At 39.5% G+C, this 22,223-nt stretch overlaps 2 protein-coding genes across 2 annotated transcripts in view; one reads left to right on the top strand and one right to left on the bottom strand.

Annotated features, from left to right (window-relative positions):
* Positions 1-417: 417 nt before the first annotated feature.
* Positions 418-10,750, bottom strand: LOC139730254 (tRNA N6-adenosine threonylcarbamoyltransferase, mitochondrial-like). Its single transcript, XM_071641137.1, has 9 exons — positions 10,723-10,750; positions 9,597-9,839; positions 8,053-8,152; positions 6,886-7,046; positions 5,943-6,072; positions 3,972-4,179; positions 2,386-2,540; positions 2,042-2,244; positions 418-616 (listed from the first exon to the last, which is right to left on the bottom strand). The coding sequence occupies exons 2-9, from the start codon at positions 9,803-9,805 to the stop codon at positions 541-543; spliced, it is 1,242 nt and encodes a 413-aa protein (XP_071497238.1). The 5' UTR covers positions 9,806-9,839; positions 10,723-10,750; the 3' UTR covers positions 418-540.
* A 4,555-nt stretch (positions 10,751-15,305) lies between these two features.
* Positions 15,306-22,223, top strand: part of LOC139730252 (ankyrin and armadillo repeat-containing protein-like) — a 31,197-nt gene continuing 24,279 nt past the window's right edge. The window contains exons 1-7 of the mRNA XM_071641136.1: positions 15,306-15,429; positions 16,559-16,760; positions 17,246-17,675; positions 18,278-18,552; positions 19,904-20,063; positions 20,846-21,122; positions 21,984-22,167. Coding sequence (XP_071497237.1) covers positions 16,593-16,760; positions 17,246-17,675; positions 18,278-18,552; positions 19,904-20,063; positions 20,846-21,122; positions 21,984-22,167 — 1,494 coding nt within the window. The 5' untranslated portion in view covers positions 15,306-15,429; positions 16,559-16,592. The remainder of the gene's footprint in view (positions 15,430-16,558; positions 16,761-17,245; positions 17,676-18,277; positions 18,553-19,903; positions 20,064-20,845; positions 21,123-21,983; positions 22,168-22,223) is intronic.

The following is a 22,223-nucleotide window of genomic DNA, read 5'->3' as shown; positions in this document are numbered from 1 at the left end:
AGATTTAATATATGGCACATCCACTTCCCATAATCAGCAGATTAAATGGATGCATTTCACAAAAGGTGTTAAAAGGCTGCATTGTAATCAGCTTTGCAGAATTTATCAACACAATCTTGTTTGAAAGGAAACTGGCAAAACAAGATAAAGAGGACTGGGGGAAAAAAAAAATAATATCATAATAATAATAATGGTATGATAATAATCATCATCATCATAATCATCATCTCTGCAAAGTCTGATGTCTGATGACTTCCGAGAGCACAACGAGTGACTGTAAGTGACAGTCCATCAGGCACTGCAACGTGTCCATGACATCCACCATTTTGGTCACACGACTAAAATCTTCGACGTGGTACTCCTCATTTGCCTGGCTCACAGAACAAACCAAGATGAACTTTTATTCTTGAGCTCGCATGAAGGCACAGATTTCCTCTAGCTGATGCTTACCAGCATTATGCCTGCTAGACGTCCACAGAGGCCTTCCACATGATCGAGAAATATATATTCCATGTGTAGCACTTTGTTCCCACAAGCACTTCACCAGAACTTGATCCTCCTGATCTTAATGTTAGCTTCCCGGACCTGATCCGATATATTCTCTCCTAGAGGAACCCTTCAGGAAAGAAGACAAAGAAAAAATATTGGATTGCCAAAAGAAATGTAAAGAAGAGAGGTCAACAAATAGACAGATAGAGTTAGAAAGAGAAAGAGAGAGAAAGAGAGGGGCAGAGAAAGAGAAAGAGATGAATGCCTAGATAGATAGATAGATAGATAGATAGATAGATAGACAGATAAATAGATAAATAGATAGATAGATAGATAGATAGATAGATAGATAGATGGATAAATAGATAGATAAATAGATAGATAGATAGATAGATGGATAGATAGATAGATAAATAGACAGAGATAGATAGATATATAGATGGATAGATATATAGATAGATAGATAGATAAATAGATAGATAGATAGATAGAGATAAATAGATAGATAGATAGATAGATAGATAAATAGATAGATAGATAGATAGATAGATAGATGGATAGATAGATAGATAAATAGACAGAGATAGATAGATATATAGATGGATAGATATATATATATAGATAGATAAATAGATAGATAGATAGATAGAGATAGATAGATAGATAGATAGATAGATAGATAGATAGATAGATAGATAAATAAATAGATAGATAGATAGAGAGGGAGAGATAGATAGATAGATAAATGGATAGATAGATAGAAAGATAGATAGATAGAGATGAATACATATTGTATATATTATGTTTGAGAGACAGAAAGAGATAGACATATAGATAGCGAAAAAAGGATAAATACAAATAGACGGATAGAAGAGGATGGAGAGATTCAATGAAAGATACATGTACATCCAAGTAAACACGTAAATTTCTCAGTGCATGTTATTTATATGAAAATTAGACGTGAATGTATGTTAATTATGTTGGGAATGATATATATACGGTATACATATATATATTTTTTTTATAGTTTGAAACCCCCCTTTTCCCCTTAATTATTAGATCTAAAAAAATAAAAATAAAAATCATGCCGAGATCACATCTGGATAGTAGAGAGATGTGGATAAAGGGAGGCTGGATAGGGGAGGTTGGATAGGTCTCTGGAGAGGTTGGATGTGTAGAAGCAGTCATTTCAATTCAACATCAGCACATTTCACTCAAGAACTTTCTTTTTCCATCATAACTGTATGACACCATAACTATTGAATATGTGCTACAAGAAGACACTATCACTTTTGTTTCTTATTGCTGATCTGAGAGAAAGGTTTGCCTAAAATACCAAAATGAGACAGTATATGAAAAACTTACGGTATAAACATGGAATTTTATATGTAAAAACATAAGACCATGGCAACTGAAATTACATGGTCATAATGTTGGTGATAATACTTTCTACTTTTATGACCGGGATATCAATAATCATGTTTTTGCTACAGCCAAGTTCCATGTTCATGACATGATGCAATATCACAGGATAGGGGCTGAAATAACTTACTTGGGCTCGTATCTAATTGCTTGTGGGTCGTCAGCAAAGCCCACATCCAACTTTAACCTCTCCACTCCAGCCCAAGCTATCATCACTCCGTTGTCAGTGCACAGCTCGAGTGGCGGGCAAACGAGAGAATACTGGAAACGGCTGGTGGCGTAGTCTAGCGCCTTGCGAATATACTGGTTGCTTGCTACTCCACCTGAAACTACCTGCATGTATAGAGTACAGGAATGGAAGGTCTCATCGTAATATATCTCCCTTCCATGTAACATAAGACAGAATCTCTATCTCACACACAACCAGAATAATGAAGAAATCATATGGAGCCTTGAGGAAGAATACACACTCACCAGTGTCTGCCTCTCCTCTGGTATGAGTCCAGTCATTTGGCAGTAAAGCATGGCACGGCCTAGTCTTGTTACAAGATGCTGGGCAACTTTATGCTGGAACGCTGCGGCAATGTCTCGAACCGTGTGCAGGTGGCGGCTATCAGACTTCGGTATACCTGGGAGTATCAAAACAACAAATACATGTATGGACCACAAACAGATCACAAAAAAAGGTACAAAAATGCAGAGCAAACTGTGTGCTTTACCAATATCTACTGACACTAGTTGTATGTTAAAGGGGAAGGCTAGTAACTGATCAGTGGGAATCAGTGGAAATGCTGGGAGATGATTGTTCCAATCCTAATGGGATTCATTCAAGAGTATATTATATATCTATTGTTGTGTGAAAATTACTTGCTTCAGAATGGTCTCATATTCAAGTAATGTGCAGTTTAATATTTCCAGGTTAGCATGCCTGGTCAGTGACGGGGCATTAAGCTGCACATTACTTGAATATGAGACCGTTCTGAAGCAAATAATTTTCACACAACGATAGATATATAATGTACTCTTAAATGAATCCCACAAGAATTGGAACAATCATCCCCCAGCATTCGCACTGATTCACACTGATCAGTTACTAGTCTTCCCCTTTAACCCGTTGAGGACGAGTCCCGAGTATACTCAGGCAGGTGTCTGTGGGAAATGCATGTTGAAGCAAAATCAAACCGTCCTCAACGGGGTTAAGAAGCACAATTTGATATTTTCCACTGACTTGTGTGTTCTTACTTTGCGTATGTTTACTAACATCTTTAGAATGATAAAATACAGATTTATGGGATGTGTACACACTGACAACACTTGTTGGCGAGCTACATGTATACACATGTGTCCAAATGTGATGATGGTAATTTTTTCTTTTGTTTTGGGTTTCTTTGTTCTTACACTGTAAGTCTGCATCACACTTTAATACTTTTTTCTGGTGGAGAAGAGACAAGGTTGGATCTAGAAAAATGCGGCCAATGCTGCTGAAAGTAAAAAATACTCTCTTTTGCTCCTTCTTTGCAGTTTTTTCCTGCACTACAATTTTCCTTTGCTCCTTTTCTCACTTGCATTCTGGATTTCTGGTTATCTGAGAAACAGGGCTAAGCAAATTACCTCAGCTCTTACTCACAATGAATAAACCAGTGCTATGTAGTGTCTCATATAATATTCACAAGGCAAGCATTGTGCACAGAAGAGGCGGTACAAATGTTTTGACAAATCTGCTGTAAAACCTGGCTGGGTGAGTGAAGAAATTAATATTCCTGAGGACCACTTGATCTCACACTTAAACCCTTTGGAAGACGAGTCCCAAGTATACTCGCGCAAGTGTCAATGGGAAATGCCTGTTGTAGCAAAATCAGCCTGTCCTCAACGGGTTAATGTTCATCCTGCGGGCAAACTCTAAATAGGCATAGACTTATTGGTGGATCAAGCCCACTTTCAAAAACAAAAAACACTTCCATAAAAAAAGAGAGCAAGAACAGAGACAGGCTAGTCTTAAATCCAGGAAAATTGGTGGGTCTACTAAAAGGAAGAGGTCAAGAGGTCATGAGATCACTGACCCTGAGCCACTTCATGATGCTGAATCAGCCAGTTGGTGAGGTTCTTGAGACCTGAAAAGGAGAAGTTACAGTCACGGTGCCTGCTCATCGGGATGCTGCGTTCCATCAGCAGACGGTAGTCACCGCCTTCAGCCATCTTCTCGATAGCCTGGCCACCGCTCAGGCCCAGACAGTCCGGGTGGTGCTGCAGCTTCAGCCGCCGGGCAACCTAGACACAGGAGATGAGGGGAGAGTCTAAACTGAACTCACAAAGCAGCTCCGGGGACAAGAGAGTTGCCTCTATCACAAGTCACATCACCATCGTGTAATCACATTCATTCCATGCACAATTACAGGGGAAACTCGGTATAACGAACACTGCTATAACGAGATATCGGTTATAACGAGGAACTTTTCTCGGTCCCAAATTTCCTTCCACACAAGTCTATGTAAAATGCTACTCTTATAGCGAGATCGGCTATAACGAAATAACTGCTATAACGAGATAAATTTTGTGACTTCCAAACAAAGAAAAACATAGTAAATCAAACCTGCTATAGCGAGGTAAAGCAAAATGCCTTCGGTAAAGCTTTACTTCGCCTGTGCTATCATCTTCCGAGATTGTATTAAAAGCTCGATGCGCCAAAAACTGTCTTGTATACACATAATCATTTTCTTCAGTGCACTCCAGCTAGCACTGCATGTTGTACGTGTGAAGTGTGTGTGTGCACGCACACTGATACATGCAGAAAATGTGCTGGGACGGCCATATGTATACATGACATCATCATGACGTTTAGCAGGTGTGAGGCAATCTGATGCTGTGATTGGCCTTCTGCTTAGGGAATTCCCCGTCTTCACACACACGCAGTCATAATGTACACACAGAATGTGTCACATACACACACAGCATTGTGCAGACCATATTCAAGCTTTCCACACAACACACACCCATACGATAACCACATACCAATCCACAGATGATCTTGATACAATCGCAAGCCATATAAATTTACAAATTCAAACATCTACAATTTATAAGAAACACATTCTTGATATTGGATTTCCTTGGCGAAAAACATCTTCTTACCCATAAAGGTGAGTAATTCCCTCACACACAATATCAAGTTATCAGTATTGATTGAAATATGATGGGTAGTCCCACATGTGTGTGTCTTTATTTTATGCCTTCTTTTATGCCTACTGATATAACGAGATATCGGCTATAACGAGGAAAATGACTCGGTCCCGACCATCTCGTTATATCGAGTTTCCACTGTAGTAGCGTTGCTGGTGAGATGGAAAGAAGTGCAGAATCAGAACATCTGTTTAAGTGAACGTTTTCTGAACAAAGCAGCTCAGTTGTACATTAGCCAAGGTGTGTACGGTGTACATTTCAAGACCCTCGCCTCTTCCTAGCCTTTTGGGTTTTTCTTTATCAAAGCAACAACATTTCAGGACATAAAATTGTCGGTATTGATAACAAGCCAAAGAAGAACACTTTCAGCTATGATAATACAATAAACTCGCTTATATTACTCTACATTGATGTATATAAGTACTGTATCGATCATTTGATAACAGTATTACCAGCAATAGCCATAACAAACGAAAGCATGGGCATACACAGATACTTGAGCAGGATTTGAACCGGAAGACCTCCTGATCACCACACAGGCATCTTTTTCACTAGACCACCGAGCTTCCGCCCCACAGCCAGTGCTGGTTTTAATCCTAAGCTCGGTGGTCTAGTGAATAAGACGCCTGTCTGGTGATCAAGAGGTCATAGGTTCTAATCCTGTTTGAGTATGTATACCCATGATTTCTTTTGCCATGGCTACTACTAAAACACTGATCAATTCAGTGTTTATTTACGTTGATGTAGGGCCATTTGTCAATCGGTTGCAATAAAAATGACTCCACTAAGAATTTCATTAATTTGAAAAATCTAATAGTTATTACACGAACAGTAATGAGCAAAACACTTTGTACCTTATCAAAAGCCTCTCCAGGTGCATCGTCCCAGGTGGTTCCCAGGACCAGAAAATCGCCAACCCCTCTTGCTACAGCCAGGATGCAGTTGCCCCCAGAGACGAGCAGGACTAAAAAGGGGAATTCCACACTGAAGGGATGAGAGAGAATGAAGTTAAAGTGATGATCACTGAGTGTGATATTGAGTATGGCAATGACACAGGATACATGAAGGTTTTCCTATACCTTGTGGCTCATAACAATGTGCTACCTACTTTTGAATCAACAAGAACATAATACCGGGTGGTACTTTCAGTCGACCTGAGTATGTACGCCAAACATTTTTAATCATGGCTTCTAGTAAAACACTGATTAATCAGTGGGTTTTTTTTTTAATACATTGATGAAAGGCAATTTGTCAGTCAATTGCAATATTTAAAAGCAACTCAAAGCAAGAATCATTAATTCAAAGAAATGTTAACTCTGTCTGGTGGTTTGCCAAAAGTGTCTGTCAAAGTGTGTGAGAGGAGGATGAGATTAATCCCCTCCTAATCTGGGAGCCTAAAATGGGAACTGTGAGAAGAGGGAGAAGTCACACCACTATGAATACATCCCTGTATTGAAGAAAGATGCCTAGGCCTTGACGGCATTACTGATTTAAGAACAGCCATGCTACAGGGACAGGTCTGGAGGAGCAACTATTGTATGGTCATGGAACCAAAGATGGTATAAGATAAAGTGAATGCATGAACTCAAATCAGCAGGACAGTCAATCTTGATGGAAGTGAGGAAAAAAGTAGGCAATACTCAACTTAAGCAAGTATAGGGGAATAACACAAGTAAGGCTTTGAATATAAATTGGGACTTATTTTTCATAAACTTAGGTAAATATCAATGACACTATACACCATAAACTATATTGACTTGACAGTAGTAGTAGTAGTAGTAGTAGTAGTGAGCTTACCTCTCCACCATCCTAACAGTGAGTGCATGGGCCTCCATGTGGTGTATGGGGATGAGAGGGAGGTGGGGGTGTCGCAGTAGCATATCCTTGGTGTACTCCAGCCCCACCTTCAGGGAGAGTGGGAGGCCGGGCATGGTGCTCAACGCCACCGCTGAGAGGTCCTGTGAGAGATAATGATCTATTGTAAGCTCATTTTTACAGTATGCTGGAGGAAATACATCTAAAGGGTCAAAGTCAGTGGGATTTTTTTTTCTTTTCACTAGAAAAGGAACAGGACAGAGATTCTATATGAGACTGCTGTCTATTAGGCAAGGCCTTTGTGTGCTATAAAGTCTTTGTGAACCTTATTTGCCAACTGGCATGCATGAGAGTGCTTTCTTTGCCAATTGGGACAGCTAGATGTCTGGAAACTAATTCTCAACAAAGAGAGATTATCTAATCCCCCTAATTTCTCCCAAATCAACAACAAATCATCACACACTTGCAAGCGATACAAATTTCATGTTGCATTTATATGTCCACCAAAGTTTTATTATGATCAACATAATTCATGATCATTCAATGTTTATTTGAATATTGCCTGAAAGTTTCACAGTGAAAAGTAAAATTCTCCCTCTCACAATATTTGATTTTTCTTCAGGAGCTAAGGGTGTTGGACTGTCTCCAAAAGATAAAAACAAGGAGTAGCTGAACTGAATGTTACAGCATTCTACTCAGGGAACAAATATTTTGACTCATCTTCATGTTATCATTGTAAGTCACACTGGATTATTCCCTTGGCAATCTCTATCACTGCTTCCTAAAAAGAGTACATCAATACTTAGGCTATTACCAAATTACCAGAGTACTGGGTGAAGGAGAGTTACACTATAGAAAGGAATGAGTACACTGTCCAAACAAATCTCAAACTTTGGAGCAACAACAACCTTCATAAAAACATTTGAAATCGTTCTTTTGAAACAACGTAGGGAAGATACCACAGCATTCAATAAAGATGATCTGAAATTTCAATTTTGAAAAAAAAAGGAAAGAAAGTGCAGTATTGTGAAAACAAAATACATTGTAGCAAACAAACAAATAAACAATGGGGCATGCTTTTGTATCATCTATAGGGGAGAATAAAGAATAAAACAAGGAAAGGGGGGGTTGCAAATATGGGTGTCTCACCTTGATTTCTATTCCCGCATCCTCAATGGCACCCTGCACCACAGGGTCAATAAACTGACGGTGGAGGTCCTGGGCAAGGATTGGTATGATGCCACCATTTCTTACAAGATGGAGGAAAATCAAGGAATTAACTATCTCAAATACCTCCATGACATAAATATTTCTGCAAAATACACTGGTTGAACAAGGTTTATACCCTGCATACATTCTCAAATGATAATATCAAAATTTATGTTTCAATCACAAAAGAGAAACAGACAGTAAAGGGGACAATGCAGAAAGACCAAAAAAGAGGAGCTCATAATATACATAAATCTAACTGGGTTTTTTTCTTTTACTGCTTCATTATTACGAGTAAAGTGACAGCAAACAACAATAATACAATGGTGCCATGCAAACATTTGTTTACGTAAGAGACAAAGCACGTAGCACAGTATTCAGAGTTGCTGTATAGACAATGACTCCAGCATCTTTCCAAACCAACAACCTTTCCTATTACCTGTTTTTGTTATTGTTGTTGTTGTTCACATAAATGTAAAGATAACGGACATGACTATAAGATAAAATGTCAGAGCTACAACTGTATCAAACATAAACCATGATCAAATCTTAGCAATGTCATTTGAACTAATGAAAGATAAGATTCCCTTTTCAAAGTCAGAGGGTTTGAAATACAAGGTCTCATAAACAAGGAAGAAACTAGTAGGGTCCTATGCTGATACACCACAAGGTGGCGTGTACTCTTTTGAAGGAAGAAGGAAATATCAGAAATGAAAGAAGACTGTTTTCTACATGATTCGCAAAAAACTGTTTGCAATGTGACTTGCTACAACAAAAGGATCCAAAAGTCAGGGGAGGTTGATTTTCTGAAAATGACATGACATAATTCCCTTACTCTTCGACTTTAACTATTTCATGTATAATACAACTCATAAAAGTACTCAGGTTTGGAGATCATCAATGATTTTATGAGAGGATGTCGAGTGGTCTAGGAAATCAGCATTTCGAGAAAACTCTCTTCAAAGTTGTCCTCCCGACGCAATCGTGATCAAGGGGAGGTAAGACCTCTTGACAGTTAGAAGGTATGCTCCTAGCAACCTCTGCGATGTTCATTCAAGCTTAGCGCCAGCATTCTACACACAACCAATCAGTACCGGTAACCAGGATGCCACACACTGACCAATAAGATCACTCCCTCATTGCTAGGGGCGGAGTCTATCTGCGGCGTTCAATCCAAATCGTTGGACGCGTTTCTGTTCCGTTGAAAGTCAGAAAATCATGGTCCAGAAAAACTCTAATCTCTTACCTTTCCTTTAATTATCATTTAGCTTTGAAATTCCATCAGATGATAAACGAAACATTATACCATTGAGTACCACAAAATTAAGCCCAAAACAGTTTTGACCGATTTTGATAATCTGACTTCAACTCAATTTTTTAGGCTCAGCCATCAGCGACTTTCGGATCCGTTTGTCGTGGCAGGTTATTTCCCCTAGTATTCAGACCCTTAAAAACAAATGGGCTCAATGTTTTCTTTTGCTAACTTTGCATGGATTCTCTTCTGGGTGTGTAGTCTCTCTCCCAAGACCCGCCCAGACTCATCCATCACGGCTGCTCCTGTGTCATCACATGTGCTCTCTATGCCAAGGACGAGCCTGCTGTGGACAAACCGCTGGTGGTGTCGGCGCAAGTGACGGCTGCATCTGACCAAGATGGAGCGCCGTTGTTGGAGGTGTCGCAGGACTGCAGACATGCCGCACGACGTCCTAACGTAATAATCTAAAATCCTTCATAAATTTGAAAAAAAAAATAAAATAAAGAAGAACAAGAACAAGAAAAAAACTCGGCACTCAAAATGATAACACTAAGTTAGACTGTGACGTTAAAAATAAAACTCTTCCATAGAGAAAGAAAAGCAGACTAAGTTTAAAAAAAAAAAATCTAGATCTAGAGGATGAGCATTTCTAACGTTGAAGGGTGTGTACAGTTCTGGTTAAGGTGAGGATTTTGCTTTTCACGCTTTGCAAGATATTCAGAAACCACTCCATGCTGCCTATGTCAAACTTTAAGAGCATGCAATTCTAAGGGGTATCAAAAGTCTATTAGATGAAAATCGGTTTTGAAATGGCTGTGATATACTCCAAAAACAAGGTGAGACAAAGAGATCCTAACGTTAATAATAATATTAAAGGCGTGGCCTGTCGCTTAATATGTAACAATAATATTATCACTTTTTTGGATCTCAGCCATTCGAAAACCAACTTTCACTGATTTTCATCAAATACGTCAATGTAAACTTTAAATGTTAAATCCTTTTTCAAATTACATGCTCTTTCATATTTCATAAGTGGTTTCTCATTATCTCACTTAGGAATGTTCAAAACATGAATCCCCACCCCAACCACTGTACAGTCCCTTGCTTGAATAAATAAGAGTGATAAAGGGGACCTCGAGCACGAGCCAGCGCCGCGCCTGTCTCCACCCCGATACTACCGGTAGGCTCACGGGGTACGACCGTACTGTTCCTAAACCGGCGCTGGCGGCACTTAATTGCTAATACACATCCACCACACAAGCACTGCGGGAAACAGAAAGGTCACAGAATGTAGTAGTAAAATCTATAGAATTATTCAAAATGTATAAAGCTCGTACATTACACTATACTCTTACCCAGTGGTCAAGTTAATCAGGCCCAAAATGTCCAGTCCAGAGCTTGTTGATAGATAGAGTTGCGACACTGGGGTACAAAGGTCACGTCAAATAGTTCCCCCTGGTCGTCGATGTCGACGAATTATTTCTACAGGGTTTTCACATAGGCGCGCAGTACCCGGACCCAGCGGCAGTGTGAGATACCATTGTTGCTTGCGACGGGAGTGTGACTTGTTGAGAAAAATGTCCTATTTTTACGGCAATCATGTAAACTTAATGAAGTAGAGAAAGGAGTACTTACTGTCGAAGTCAAGGAAACGGATGCAAACAACCGGAAAGGATGAAATATTTTCAGAGTTGTTTTAACGCTCCTGGATGATGTTGATGGGCGAACGTCAACATGTAAGGACGGAAATATCATGTAGTCCCACTCCTTTACAATTGTTGTTGTAATTCAAAATCCCGGGTTGTGGGTCTTTATTGTTGTTATGACGACGAGGGGAAACTATTTTGCGCTACCGCGCAAAACCCATGCGCGGAGCGCGTAACTCTACTTTGCGCGAGCCACGGAGCAAAATAACAATTAATGCATTGTTTGCGTCATAATAGGGTACGCGGTTTTCTAAGGTCTTATCGACATCATACGACCAGGGGGAACTATTTTGAGGGATTGACCAATCAGCGCGAACTTCCGGTGTCGCAACTCTATCTATCAACAAGCTCTGGTCCAGTCTAGCAGCACCTCGATACCTCTCCTCCTAGCATAAGACGTTACATGTGCGCTGCCATCTTGCCAAGCTTGTGTTGTGCTAGTGTTAGTGGTCCAGTCGCTTTCACAATGCTGATGATTTACTGTCACGGTTAAAAATACATAATGATGATAATACATGTACAAATAAAAAAAGTACAAAAAAAGTATCATCGATCCATTCAATAATTACAACAATGGCTATGGCGACAAAGCCTCTCTTTAGATAAACACCGATGAATATTCACTTAAGTTCTGAAATGCTCTCAATACAGAAGAAATGATTAGTGAAAACAACAACAGCAACTATACATACACTTGACGAATGAGCAATGTATTTCCATTTCTTTTGTGTTAAAAGAAATTTTATGCTCCTCGTAATAGATCGAGAGGAAAATGTTAATTCATTTACCATTATTCAGTCTCTATAGCCATGCTTAGAATTTTGCTTACAGAGAGGACAAAATAAACTTGACAAATGAACGATATATTATATCATATTTCCAATTCTATAGTGTAAAATCAAGTCTATGCTACTCGCAACAGATCATAGGAAAATGTAAATTCATTTACCATCATTCAGACTCTAAAACCATGCTCAGAATTTCACTTCACAGAGAGGACAAAATAAACTTGACGAATGAGCCTATATTATGTACGTAGTCCTGCCATAGTGTATCCATTTTAGTTTTAAATACTTTATGCTACACGCATGGATATTAAACATGTAAATTCATTTATCATTATTCAGACTCTAAAGCCATGCGGAATTTCACTTTACAGAGAAGACAAAATAAATGTATGTCTCTTTTGATGATAAACTCTGTGACTTCCCTACTCATAAAAGCCTGGGAAATACGCAGTGGTTGCAGTGCAGGGATGCACTGATGAAAATAAAAATCTTATTCGACTGGGCATGTCCGGGCGTATCTGACTAATCAATTCATAAACAACAACACAAATTATACCAGTAGCACTTTTGAGTGATAAAATTAGCTTTCCAGGAAGCGGCACACTTTCAGATACTTTTAAAGCATAAAGCCTACAGTACAAGTGCAACTCTGACATGGTTTACACTTTTACAGGCCGTTTTTCTGGACGATCTTGACTTTTGTTTTCTATTATTTATCATTATGGAAATTAATCTCCCTCTCTCCACTCTCTCTCTCTCTCTCTCTCTCTCCCACTCTCTGCCTCCTCCCCCCCCCCCCCATCTAACTCTCATGTTTATAGTATACCCTAGTGCATCTTTCTATGAATGTAGAGAGCCAATAAATCAATGAAGTTTCATGTCATTTTTCAAATTCAAATTCGAATTCAAATTTATTTCACATGCTAAAAAGAAAACATCACGTTCACAATAAAACACAAGAGAAAAGTATATGCAAACATAGCATGTGAGGGATCAGTAAAGGCCGTATGAAGCCTATCGAGGCCGATTCCCTTACAAACAATAAATAGGACGCAATTTCAAAGAAACATTACAACAATAAAAGAGGGGAAAAGTGGCAAAATTATCACAATAATTACTCAATTGCACTTGGGATTTTTGATGGCAGAATATTTCACACACACACACACACACACACACACACACACACACACACACAAAGAATATTGAATTATGTACAGTGTATGTTCTTCCAACTATTTATGTTACCGAACAGTGCATAAACGACTTTGAAGCAGTCTAACAATCGATTTCTGTCTGGACGAATGAACTTATTCAGAGTGACCTACATTTGACCTGCTTCCCTTGACGCCGTATCAACAGATTACGGCCTTGTCGCGATTTGATATCAAAAATTACTAGAAGATAAAGCTCTTCATGCTTAGCTACGTTATTTGGAATTGAATAACCGACTCACTGAGGTAATGGATCCACCTTAGTATGAATCATTCTGAGGCACAACCCTTCGAGCATGTAACTTGTAAGTATTCAAGAGGTCTTTTCGGTCGCAAAGACCAGCGCTGACGAGTGACGAGCAAGTCTACTCTACGCGTATACACGTAGTAAATGACTGGCCGCGCGGCGGCAGTGCACAACACTGTTAGTTTACCAGTGCATTTTGGGCCGCATTTTGTGTGAGCATTGCGGCTCAAATTTGAATTTATAAGCCATAGGAATGAACTGTGTACCGGTACGGAAAGGTCGAGAGTGCCATCCCCTCCCTCCTTTAGTAGAATTAATCTTATAAAAACTTAAGTGAAGGACAATGACAAGTCATTTATTAGTACGTACATTGTAGTCAAGTGATCCACCGTCCTTAAAATTAAAACTAAAAGTAGTCTATTAGACGACGGTCAACCGTTTAAATGCAACAATTATTGGTAACGTTTATAGAACACATCGAAAGTTATAAATTTTGGTAAGTTTCTGCTCAGTCGCTGCTGCCAGCTGGATAAGAAGACTACTAAAGCTTGTGATGTCACATGTGTACAACGATATAGAGATCTAAAGAAAAATCAACATATTCTCACTTTTCTTGCATAAATAGAAGAACACTCGACTTGCCTCTTTCAGAAGATTAACTTAGCCTTAAGTTAGGGAGAGATTACCGGTAGCGTTAGACCTTGACCGAAAGATCGGTCTGTATCTGGGTCCCATTGCGTAAAACTTTTTTAGCAACCTTAAAAGATGCAGGTTGGGATTTGCCCAACCTGAATTTTTTAAGGTTGCTAACCTAAGAACGTAAAATCCGTTGCATAAAAACTCTGGTTGGGAGCTTCCAACCGGAATTTTGTGATTTCAACCGGAAAAAAAATCCGGTTGGAGTTTTATGCAACGGGCCCCTGGTCGTCGGGGATATGTTCCGCGGAGACTGCGTCTGGCTTAATGGATCTCTTGGAGAGCGATAACGTCAAAAAGATTTTTTAAAAAGACTTCTCTAGACTCTGGACAGACAGATCTTTCTGTCTAGTACGTACTCGTAGACCATACCCTTAACATACGTCAGTGACAAGTCCAGGAAATGTGCACTTTTTTCAAGAAAGAAAATTTTGTGAAATCCCCTTTATTTTCCTTATATTGTTCTATATGCATGTGACATCATCATACACTGTAGTAGTCTTCCCATCCAGCAGTGACTGCACAGATGCAGATGCAGCTGTAGAACTCTACTTTAGAAATTCATAACTTTTGAACAAATTGTCTGATTTTCCTCAAACTTTCACTGATGTGTCCTACTAATAAATATTGTTGCATTCACTCAATCCACATATATATACAGGATAGAAGGTGGACTTGTCCTGCTAAAAGTTCATATGAGAGAGTTATGTATTATAAAATGTGGAAGTTCTTATTTAAACCCTAATAAGAGTAAGACAAGTAGAAAATGGTCTACAAATGTAATAAGAGTTAGGACTTTAGATTAGAACCTCTTGCTCGGACAGTGTACCCTTGGTCTACTGTGAACAGCCCAAACAAGCAAGGAGCGCCCTGCGGTTAGTCTACCCTGTTACTGTAAAATGAGGAATGTTCGCATGCATTTTAATTTCGTGAGAGCCAAGATTCACGAAATGAGAATGCACATGAAAGTTTTTGTCTACACTATACACATTGAATGTTAGAAGCAACTCACAAAAATTTCATGCCGCAAAAATATTGTGTTTTACAGTATGCAACGTTAGGCTAGCCTTGGCTATTGTAGCCTAGGTCTCAACAGTAATTTATTCCACTTCTTTGCAGCAATGCCAAAAGTAGATTGGATGTGGACTCTCACTCCCAGCTCAAGTTGTCGATTGTCCCAGCCCTACAGTGTACCTGCCAACACTTCACAAGACACAAGTGGATGTCAAGGACAGTGCTGGAAAACTGATACTTTGTACATGTAGATGCATAGCCGTAGTGAATGTGGTCAACATCTGAACTGCCGTGGCTCTGCACATCATCATGATCGTGTTTGATCTGAAGTCTTCCAACCAGCTCCCCAGCCAGCTGTGATTGCTACTGGCATGTCCAACGTTTGAGTCTAATCAATGTAAGCTGGTATAATTTTTTTTTTTTTCCTGAAGTTCTAAGTCTAATATTATTGGCAGTGACCACACTCGTGTGACTGTAACGTTGGTCTGTATGATTTTTATGGCCCAGTGTTTTCCCTTGTTACAGCTACAGTACATCAACATGCAATGTACATTCTTAATATCACACAAAACCATCAGATAAGAGAATAGACTATGGTATCTTCATACACTCTTGTCAACTTTATTTTTGTACAATGCTTTTCACTTAATTTTCACAGTCTTCTCTCCTTGCTTTTCTGTAAAATGATCTGCTGTAAGGCCTTAATTCAATCCCATCATATGGGCAATTGTGTAACTGTAGTGAAAAATAGCTTGGTCTACTACAACTGTAACTACATTTTGTGTACAAATTGTACATGTACATGTACAGATTGTAGGTTAGACACCAAGAATTAAAGTCACATGTTGCACTCATGGGAAAGTTACTTGTAGCTGTTTGAGGCACTCTTCAACGTTCTCCTGTTGTTGTCTTTTTAATATTCATTGCAAAGTAGATATTTTGCAGGGGGATCAAATTTGAAAGTAATGTGTACCGGTAGTTTTTATGTGCACAAGTTGACTCTCTTCTGCGTGCTGTAAGTGCAAGTCACACTTACAATAATATGTCAAAGAGGGTCAGTTTTTTATTTGCACGCAAGCAGAGAAAATCATAGAAAGATTTCATCAATTGTTATCTCTTCCACCTACAAAGTATGAATATGGAATTATAAAGAAAGATACAACAGCCTATTTCAAAACAATGGAGATATGGTCACACATTTATTTTTTTCTCATCTGTCCAGTCATGTAAAAATATGCAAACTGTGCGTATTGTCACATTTGAAGTAAGTGGTACTCATAACACCACGCTCCCAATTACCATCATTTTCCATTTGCTCTTGTTATGGTACAATGTACCTTAGTAGAAAGTCTTCTGGAGGTGCAATTCCAAAGCAGATGTACATTTGTATGATCATGACTTTTTATGCTTGTTTCATATTGATATAAAAGATTGAGTACACTTATTGTGCAGACCTAGTAGTATCTGTAGTTTTATGTGCTACAAGCATGTATCTACAATTCTGTCTTCATGCTGACATCATATAGAAGCCAGAACCTACAATCATACTGCCATTCCAGCATGGCAGGTAAAACTCCAGACACAAACCTACATCCAGGGGAGGTGGACCCCACCCTGGTTGCCAATGCGACAGCCAATCGCATGGCAGCTCAGTTCTTTGAGCGGTATGAGCGATTTGAAGTACAAGAGATGCTTGCCCAGACATCATATCACTGGTTTTTATCCCAGGTAAGAACAGTAGTTCATTACACTCATTGCCAAAGCATAATATCTGCCAAATGTTGTAAAATGAAGTATTACTGTAAAAGTTAAATTCTTGTGCCTTTTGTGGGTCATACTGTAAATCATATATTCTGGCCACACTTTTGTATGTTCACAAGTAGATAGATAATACTATAAGTAATGATGCTACAATTTATGTATGGTGAATGAGGTGTTCACATTTAATGCTTGGCAAAACTTACAAAATTACATAAATGTGTTTTTTTTCCTCTCAAAATATGACCAGGATTCAAAATTACTTCTTTTTTTTTTTTTTGCCTGAAGGTTTTAAAATATACCAAAATTACTTTTTAACATCAATAGATGCTCGTCTTAAAGAATAATTTTGTAGCATCTTTGTTATGACTATACACCTTTCTTTGGCTTTACATTGTACATTACCAGTTGTAGTACCAAGTGTACATGTTGTCATTTACTATTTTCAATTTCAGGATGAGCACAAGCTTCAGGCAGAGCCGCCAAATGGGTTGATCATGACCAGCAAACCTTTCAACAACAACAACTGTCTCATCCTCATGCCCTTTGACCCCACCGTGGAGGCCATCGACTTCCGGCTCGTCCACCAGATCCTGCGGGAGCTGGTCATGGGCATCTATGGCCTGAACCAGGTGCCCATGATCTCGCTTGAGGCCAACTTTGACCAGAGCACAGCCTGCCAGCTGCCGCCAGCGTACAACGACACCTACGTCGGTCAGCTGCTCATTAATGTTGACTACATGATGAAGGCTCTCTGGCACGGCAGCTACTTCCCCCGCGACAAGCGGGCCAAGTTCTCCGAGCGGTGGCGTTCCAGTTTGGACGTCAACGCGGAGGGCGTTCCCGAGTCCAAGAAAATCATCATCACAGAGTTCTTGCTGGCAGGTAATATTCATCGGATGCCTCTTACAATAAATGTTTTTGTCAATTTACAAAATGAGCACATTCACTCAGTAATAAGGATTAATAGCACTCCACAGAAAAGAAACTTTGTTATTGTGAATATGAACAGCTGTGAAGCATTGACAGAAGGTACTCGCAAAACTGAATGAGGCCTCCAGTACTGGCCTTCCAAGATTCCACTGCATCACATGTGGCATGTTATTGAAGTGATTTCTCATTTTAAACAGATGTAACTTTAACTACCTTTAATATTTTTCAGACTCACAAGCATGAAAGCAGTCAAGGAATCTAACTTTGACATTACTGCCCGAGGGTCTGTTTGCTCTTCAGCTTAAATCAGTCTATTATTTTTTACTGGACCTCTATGGTACTGTCCAAAAAGGTTTCTTCATTTTTAAATCATGGTGGCCATGAATGTGCTAATTGCAAAACCTGTGTGGAAAGCCTTTGGAAAACTTTGCATTCTTTGCATTTGAACTGCATGCAAGCAATTTGAGCAGGATTTTTGTTTAGGTGTATTGTACTAGATGGGCATAAGGCCAAGTTATGGTTCACACATAGACTTTCCTCTTTGCTTACTGTAGGTATGATGGACATCACAAAGGACCCAGATTACGCCACCATCTACGAAAAGATGCGCCTCTTTCCCATGAGCAAGCACGACGCCAACATCGACAAGCGGCTCTTCATGCAGTACGTCAACGACATGAGCATCCAGCAGACCTGGCGCCAGAAGTCGCTGCAACAGCACAACAATATGTTCGTCATCGACGCTGCGTACGAGGTGTCGGGCATCCTTCGCATAGGGGAGGACAGGGAGGACAGAGACATCTTTGAGAGGTTGCAGACAAGGTTACAGGTGAACATCAGCTGTGATCCTTCTACAAGCCAATTACATAACTCTCTTCTGTTAAGCCGTCCTGTATATATTCTCCCTTTGGAGAATTAATGCAATGTGTGTAGAGCTGCTGTCACTGGACTGCCAGAAAAAAAAAAAGCAAACAAACAAGCAAAAACCATGCTTACTTAAGTTCAGAAAGGTGTTACATTTATGCGTAAGCTTCAGTATGCATGAAGAAAAATAGGAAATTGAGTCATTGATTTGTATTATTTTTTTAAATTCATAACAAAGACATTTTGTAAGTTTTGCTGATATCGAGGAGACCTGCTTTTCAAGGAAGCCCTGAATGCAGTGAACAACACAACCTAAGTATTTATTATGGTGTTTTTGTTTTTCAATTCTGTCATGAGCCATCGATGATTTATCAAACAGTGTTCTATTGTGGTACGATAGCACAAAGTAACCTATAGTTTACAGCAGCTGTTCCTTCAAGGAATAGTAACCACTCAGCTGGTCAAATGTCTAGCTTTAATGAATTATGATGGTGCTGTACATGGGCTGCTGCCAAAGCTAGCTTCAGATCCACATCGTTACAAATTATAATGCCAGATTTTGTGTCAAAGTCACAACCAGACATTCAGTGTTGCCAGATCTGGACACAGGACACAACTATGTTATCTGCATTGCCAGATAGAGCTGTCAAGTGAGAGATTGAAATTTAGTGAAGTCGGGGGCCTGTTTCATAAACTTGTCATCAGTGACAAGTTGTCATAGATGTGACAAGCTACTGAAATCCTTGCATCTGATTGGCTGAGAGCAAATTTGTCATAGAAATATGGCAGTTGTTACTGATGACAAGTTTTATGAAACGGGCCCCAGATCGGGCATCAGAGTCACAGGCTTTCACCCACTGTAACCAGATCATTCCTCAAAGTCCCAACTTGTGTGATTAGGGGGCTTTAGATTTGTTGCACAGATGTTTGAGATGACGCTTGCGCTGGACGTTCTCCCCTCTCTCTGCGTCATGCTGAAAAGTAGCTTTAGATTATGCTAGGACACAACCTATAAAGAATAAAATGGCGCCCCCATATGATCGGTGTATCAAGTAGCTCTCTACATCGTGAATTGAGCGGACGTAAAAATAGCCCAGAATGTGTAGTGAAAACTCAGACAACACAATCTATAAATAGATCGACTTTGATACGCGATTTTGCGCATGCTCAGAAAAGGTTTTTTTCCTCTGAACGTCCCCATCGCGAAAATCTAAAGCTCCCTAATATCTCACTAGCAAAATCTTCACTAATAAACAGCCGTGCTGTAATAGTTAGATCAATTTTGGGTTTCCATCTCTGATCTTCACCTTCATCAGGCCCATGTCGACGTCGTTCAGAAGCATCTTTGTAACAAGGCGGAGGTGAGACGGCAGATGTCACTGCTGCAGCTGGTCAGCTTTTTGGTGCCTTTTCTCATGGGACTGAGAAGGAAGAACAAAGTGCCTGACATGTCCAGACTACTTCCTCCTTTAACTGGTAGGTACTGTAACCTTGTCACCAAAAAGAGCACATGCATTTGTGTTAGAAGTCTTTGCTACGTTCAGAATGATGACAGTTAAAAATGTTGGCATTGAGCATGTTATGGTAAAGATTTGCTTTCCAAAATACAAATACAGCACAAATTATCATGCAGCAAGACTGCTATACACATGTAGTTACTTTGGCTCTCTATTCACTGTAAAAGTGAATGAAAAATGAAGAAATTAATGTAAATGAATATGCATGTATTATGATTGCTCATTTTACCTCTGAATCAAATGAGAAACTAATAATGATGACCATTACTTTATGCACATAATTTTTTTGTGTATGTGTTTGTTTATAGTATTCTAATTTTCTGACCATGGGTGGACTAGCCTCTCTTATATTTTCGTTTCCTCTTAAATTGCCAATGTTAGTGAAATTAGCTCACTGTTGCTGAGTTGCAAGGCTCATTATTTGCAAAATTGAATGTGAATGACCATTGCTCTGTGGATTTGTGGGGCTCATGAATGGTTGCAGATAATCTCCCTAAAGTTACTAAAAACCATCTTTCTGTAACTGATACTTTAGCATGTTATCCCCACTTCTTCCTGTTTTGCCCAAGTGAGAACCCGACAAAAGAAAGAAAAAGTGCCCAATACCAAGATGACGGAAACAGACTCAGCTCAAATTAATTTTTCACATAACAGACCTCTTGATATCACACTGGTTGTACTGAATTTAAATTATTTATTTGATTTACTCCTTCAAAATTAAATCTATATATATCGTGGTAGCTGATGAATGCAAGACAGAGAGAGAACTGCCACCACTGATGCTGGCGCCAGACTTTCGCTGCCCAAACTTTGACTTCGGCAACAAGTACTTCCACCTGCACGGCGGCATCCACATCGATGTCGAGAGCGACGACAAGGTGATTGAGCCGCTGCCGATCATCGTCAATCACTACAACCAGATCCAGCTGGAGGCCCAAGAGCGGCTGGCCAAGCTGACGGAGCCCGACATGTTCCAGGAGTCCTACCCAATGGTTGTCAAGGAGCTGGGAGGAAAGAAGTGAGTGTTACCATGGCAACACGGGTGGAGAAGATGCATTGCTCTTCAAGTGCAATATCAACACTCCATTTCTGATAATCTGTCTACAGTGGCTTTGTATGATCTCTTTAATATTTGAAGGGCAATATTCCGCTCAAAGCATATGCTGTCCTTGTTTGAAATGATGGTGATGATGATGATGATAATGATTAATGATGGTAATGATGATGATGATGATGATGATGATGGTAAGGAGATTGATGGTGATAGTGATTGGGAGGATAGTGATAAGATGTTCTTAATAATTACGGTAACTGGAGATTATCATATGCCCTGATGTGACTACAATGGTGATGACTCTAACATGAAATGTAGTAATAATTCCCATCATGATAATCTGAGTTCATTGTTTGGCTAGTGTTGTTAGAAAGGAGATGATGTAAGAACATAGGATGTTTAGTAGAGAAGATAGTAGTTTTGATGGAAATAAGGATTGTCAATGGTTGTAACAACAAGATCATAGCATCTCTCTATGTACTCTGTCATAATCACTCTGCGAAAACTCGTCTTATACGAGAGCACACAAGTTCAGACTAATCATCCTCATTATTTTAGTTTCAATTCCTCAGCTCATAATCAGGTCGTCTTCAGATCATTCAAATCTGCGTTGACAACTCATCTTTTTGATAATTGTTGATTATGACGTTGTGATGTACTATAATGTTTGGATGATTTTCCTTCCGTGTGTACATGCATAGAGACTATTTCAAGATGATGATGATGATGATGAAGATGATGATGATGATGATGATGATGATGGTGATGACAAGTGCTATCATTATGATCATTATTATTCATCCTCTTGTTGCCTGTGTGCTCTAGGTACTATGTCTTCTCCATGGATCTGGAGACCTTCTACCCTATCTCTCCTCCCCGTCCCCTCTGGTGCCACGCCTTCTATGAGAAGATCAAAGACCTGAAACCAAAGCGTCTCCCCCTCACCGATCTTCACATGCACGAGCAGTTCAAGAAGAGATATGGCTACCACCAGGCCATCAAGTTTAAAGTGAGTCCGGGGGTGGTATAGGAGCTTCTTCTGGGAGCTGTGTCTTCAACTGAAAG

Source organism: Diadema antillarum, unplaced genomic scaffold (assembly GCF_040938485.1).
Source record: "Diadema antillarum isolate AM-2024a unplaced genomic scaffold, OU_Dant_1.0 seq00000300_RagTag, whole genome shotgun sequence".
Taxonomy (NCBI): Eukaryota; Metazoa; Echinodermata; class Echinoidea; order Diadematoida; family Diadematidae; genus Diadema; species Diadema antillarum.
This window is presented reverse-complemented; position numbering and strand designations above follow the sequence as displayed.

What these genes read in the sequence shown, in the direction of transcription:
- LOC139730254 (XM_071641137.1), bottom strand. Translation starts at nt 9,805, where the DNA reads ATGTCTGCAGTCCTGCGACACCTCCAACAACGGCGCTCCATCTTGGTC. An exon ending in ATGCGGGAATAGAAATCAAG is followed by an intron (nt 7,047 to 8,052) that starts GTGAGACACCCA and finishes TATCTCTCACAG; the next exon opens with GACCTCTCAGCGGTGGCGTT. An exon ending in GCATCATGAAGTGGCTCAGG is followed by an intron (nt 2,541 to 3,971) that starts GTCAGTGATCTC and finishes TGATACTCCCAG; the next exon opens with GTATACCGAAGTCTGATAGC.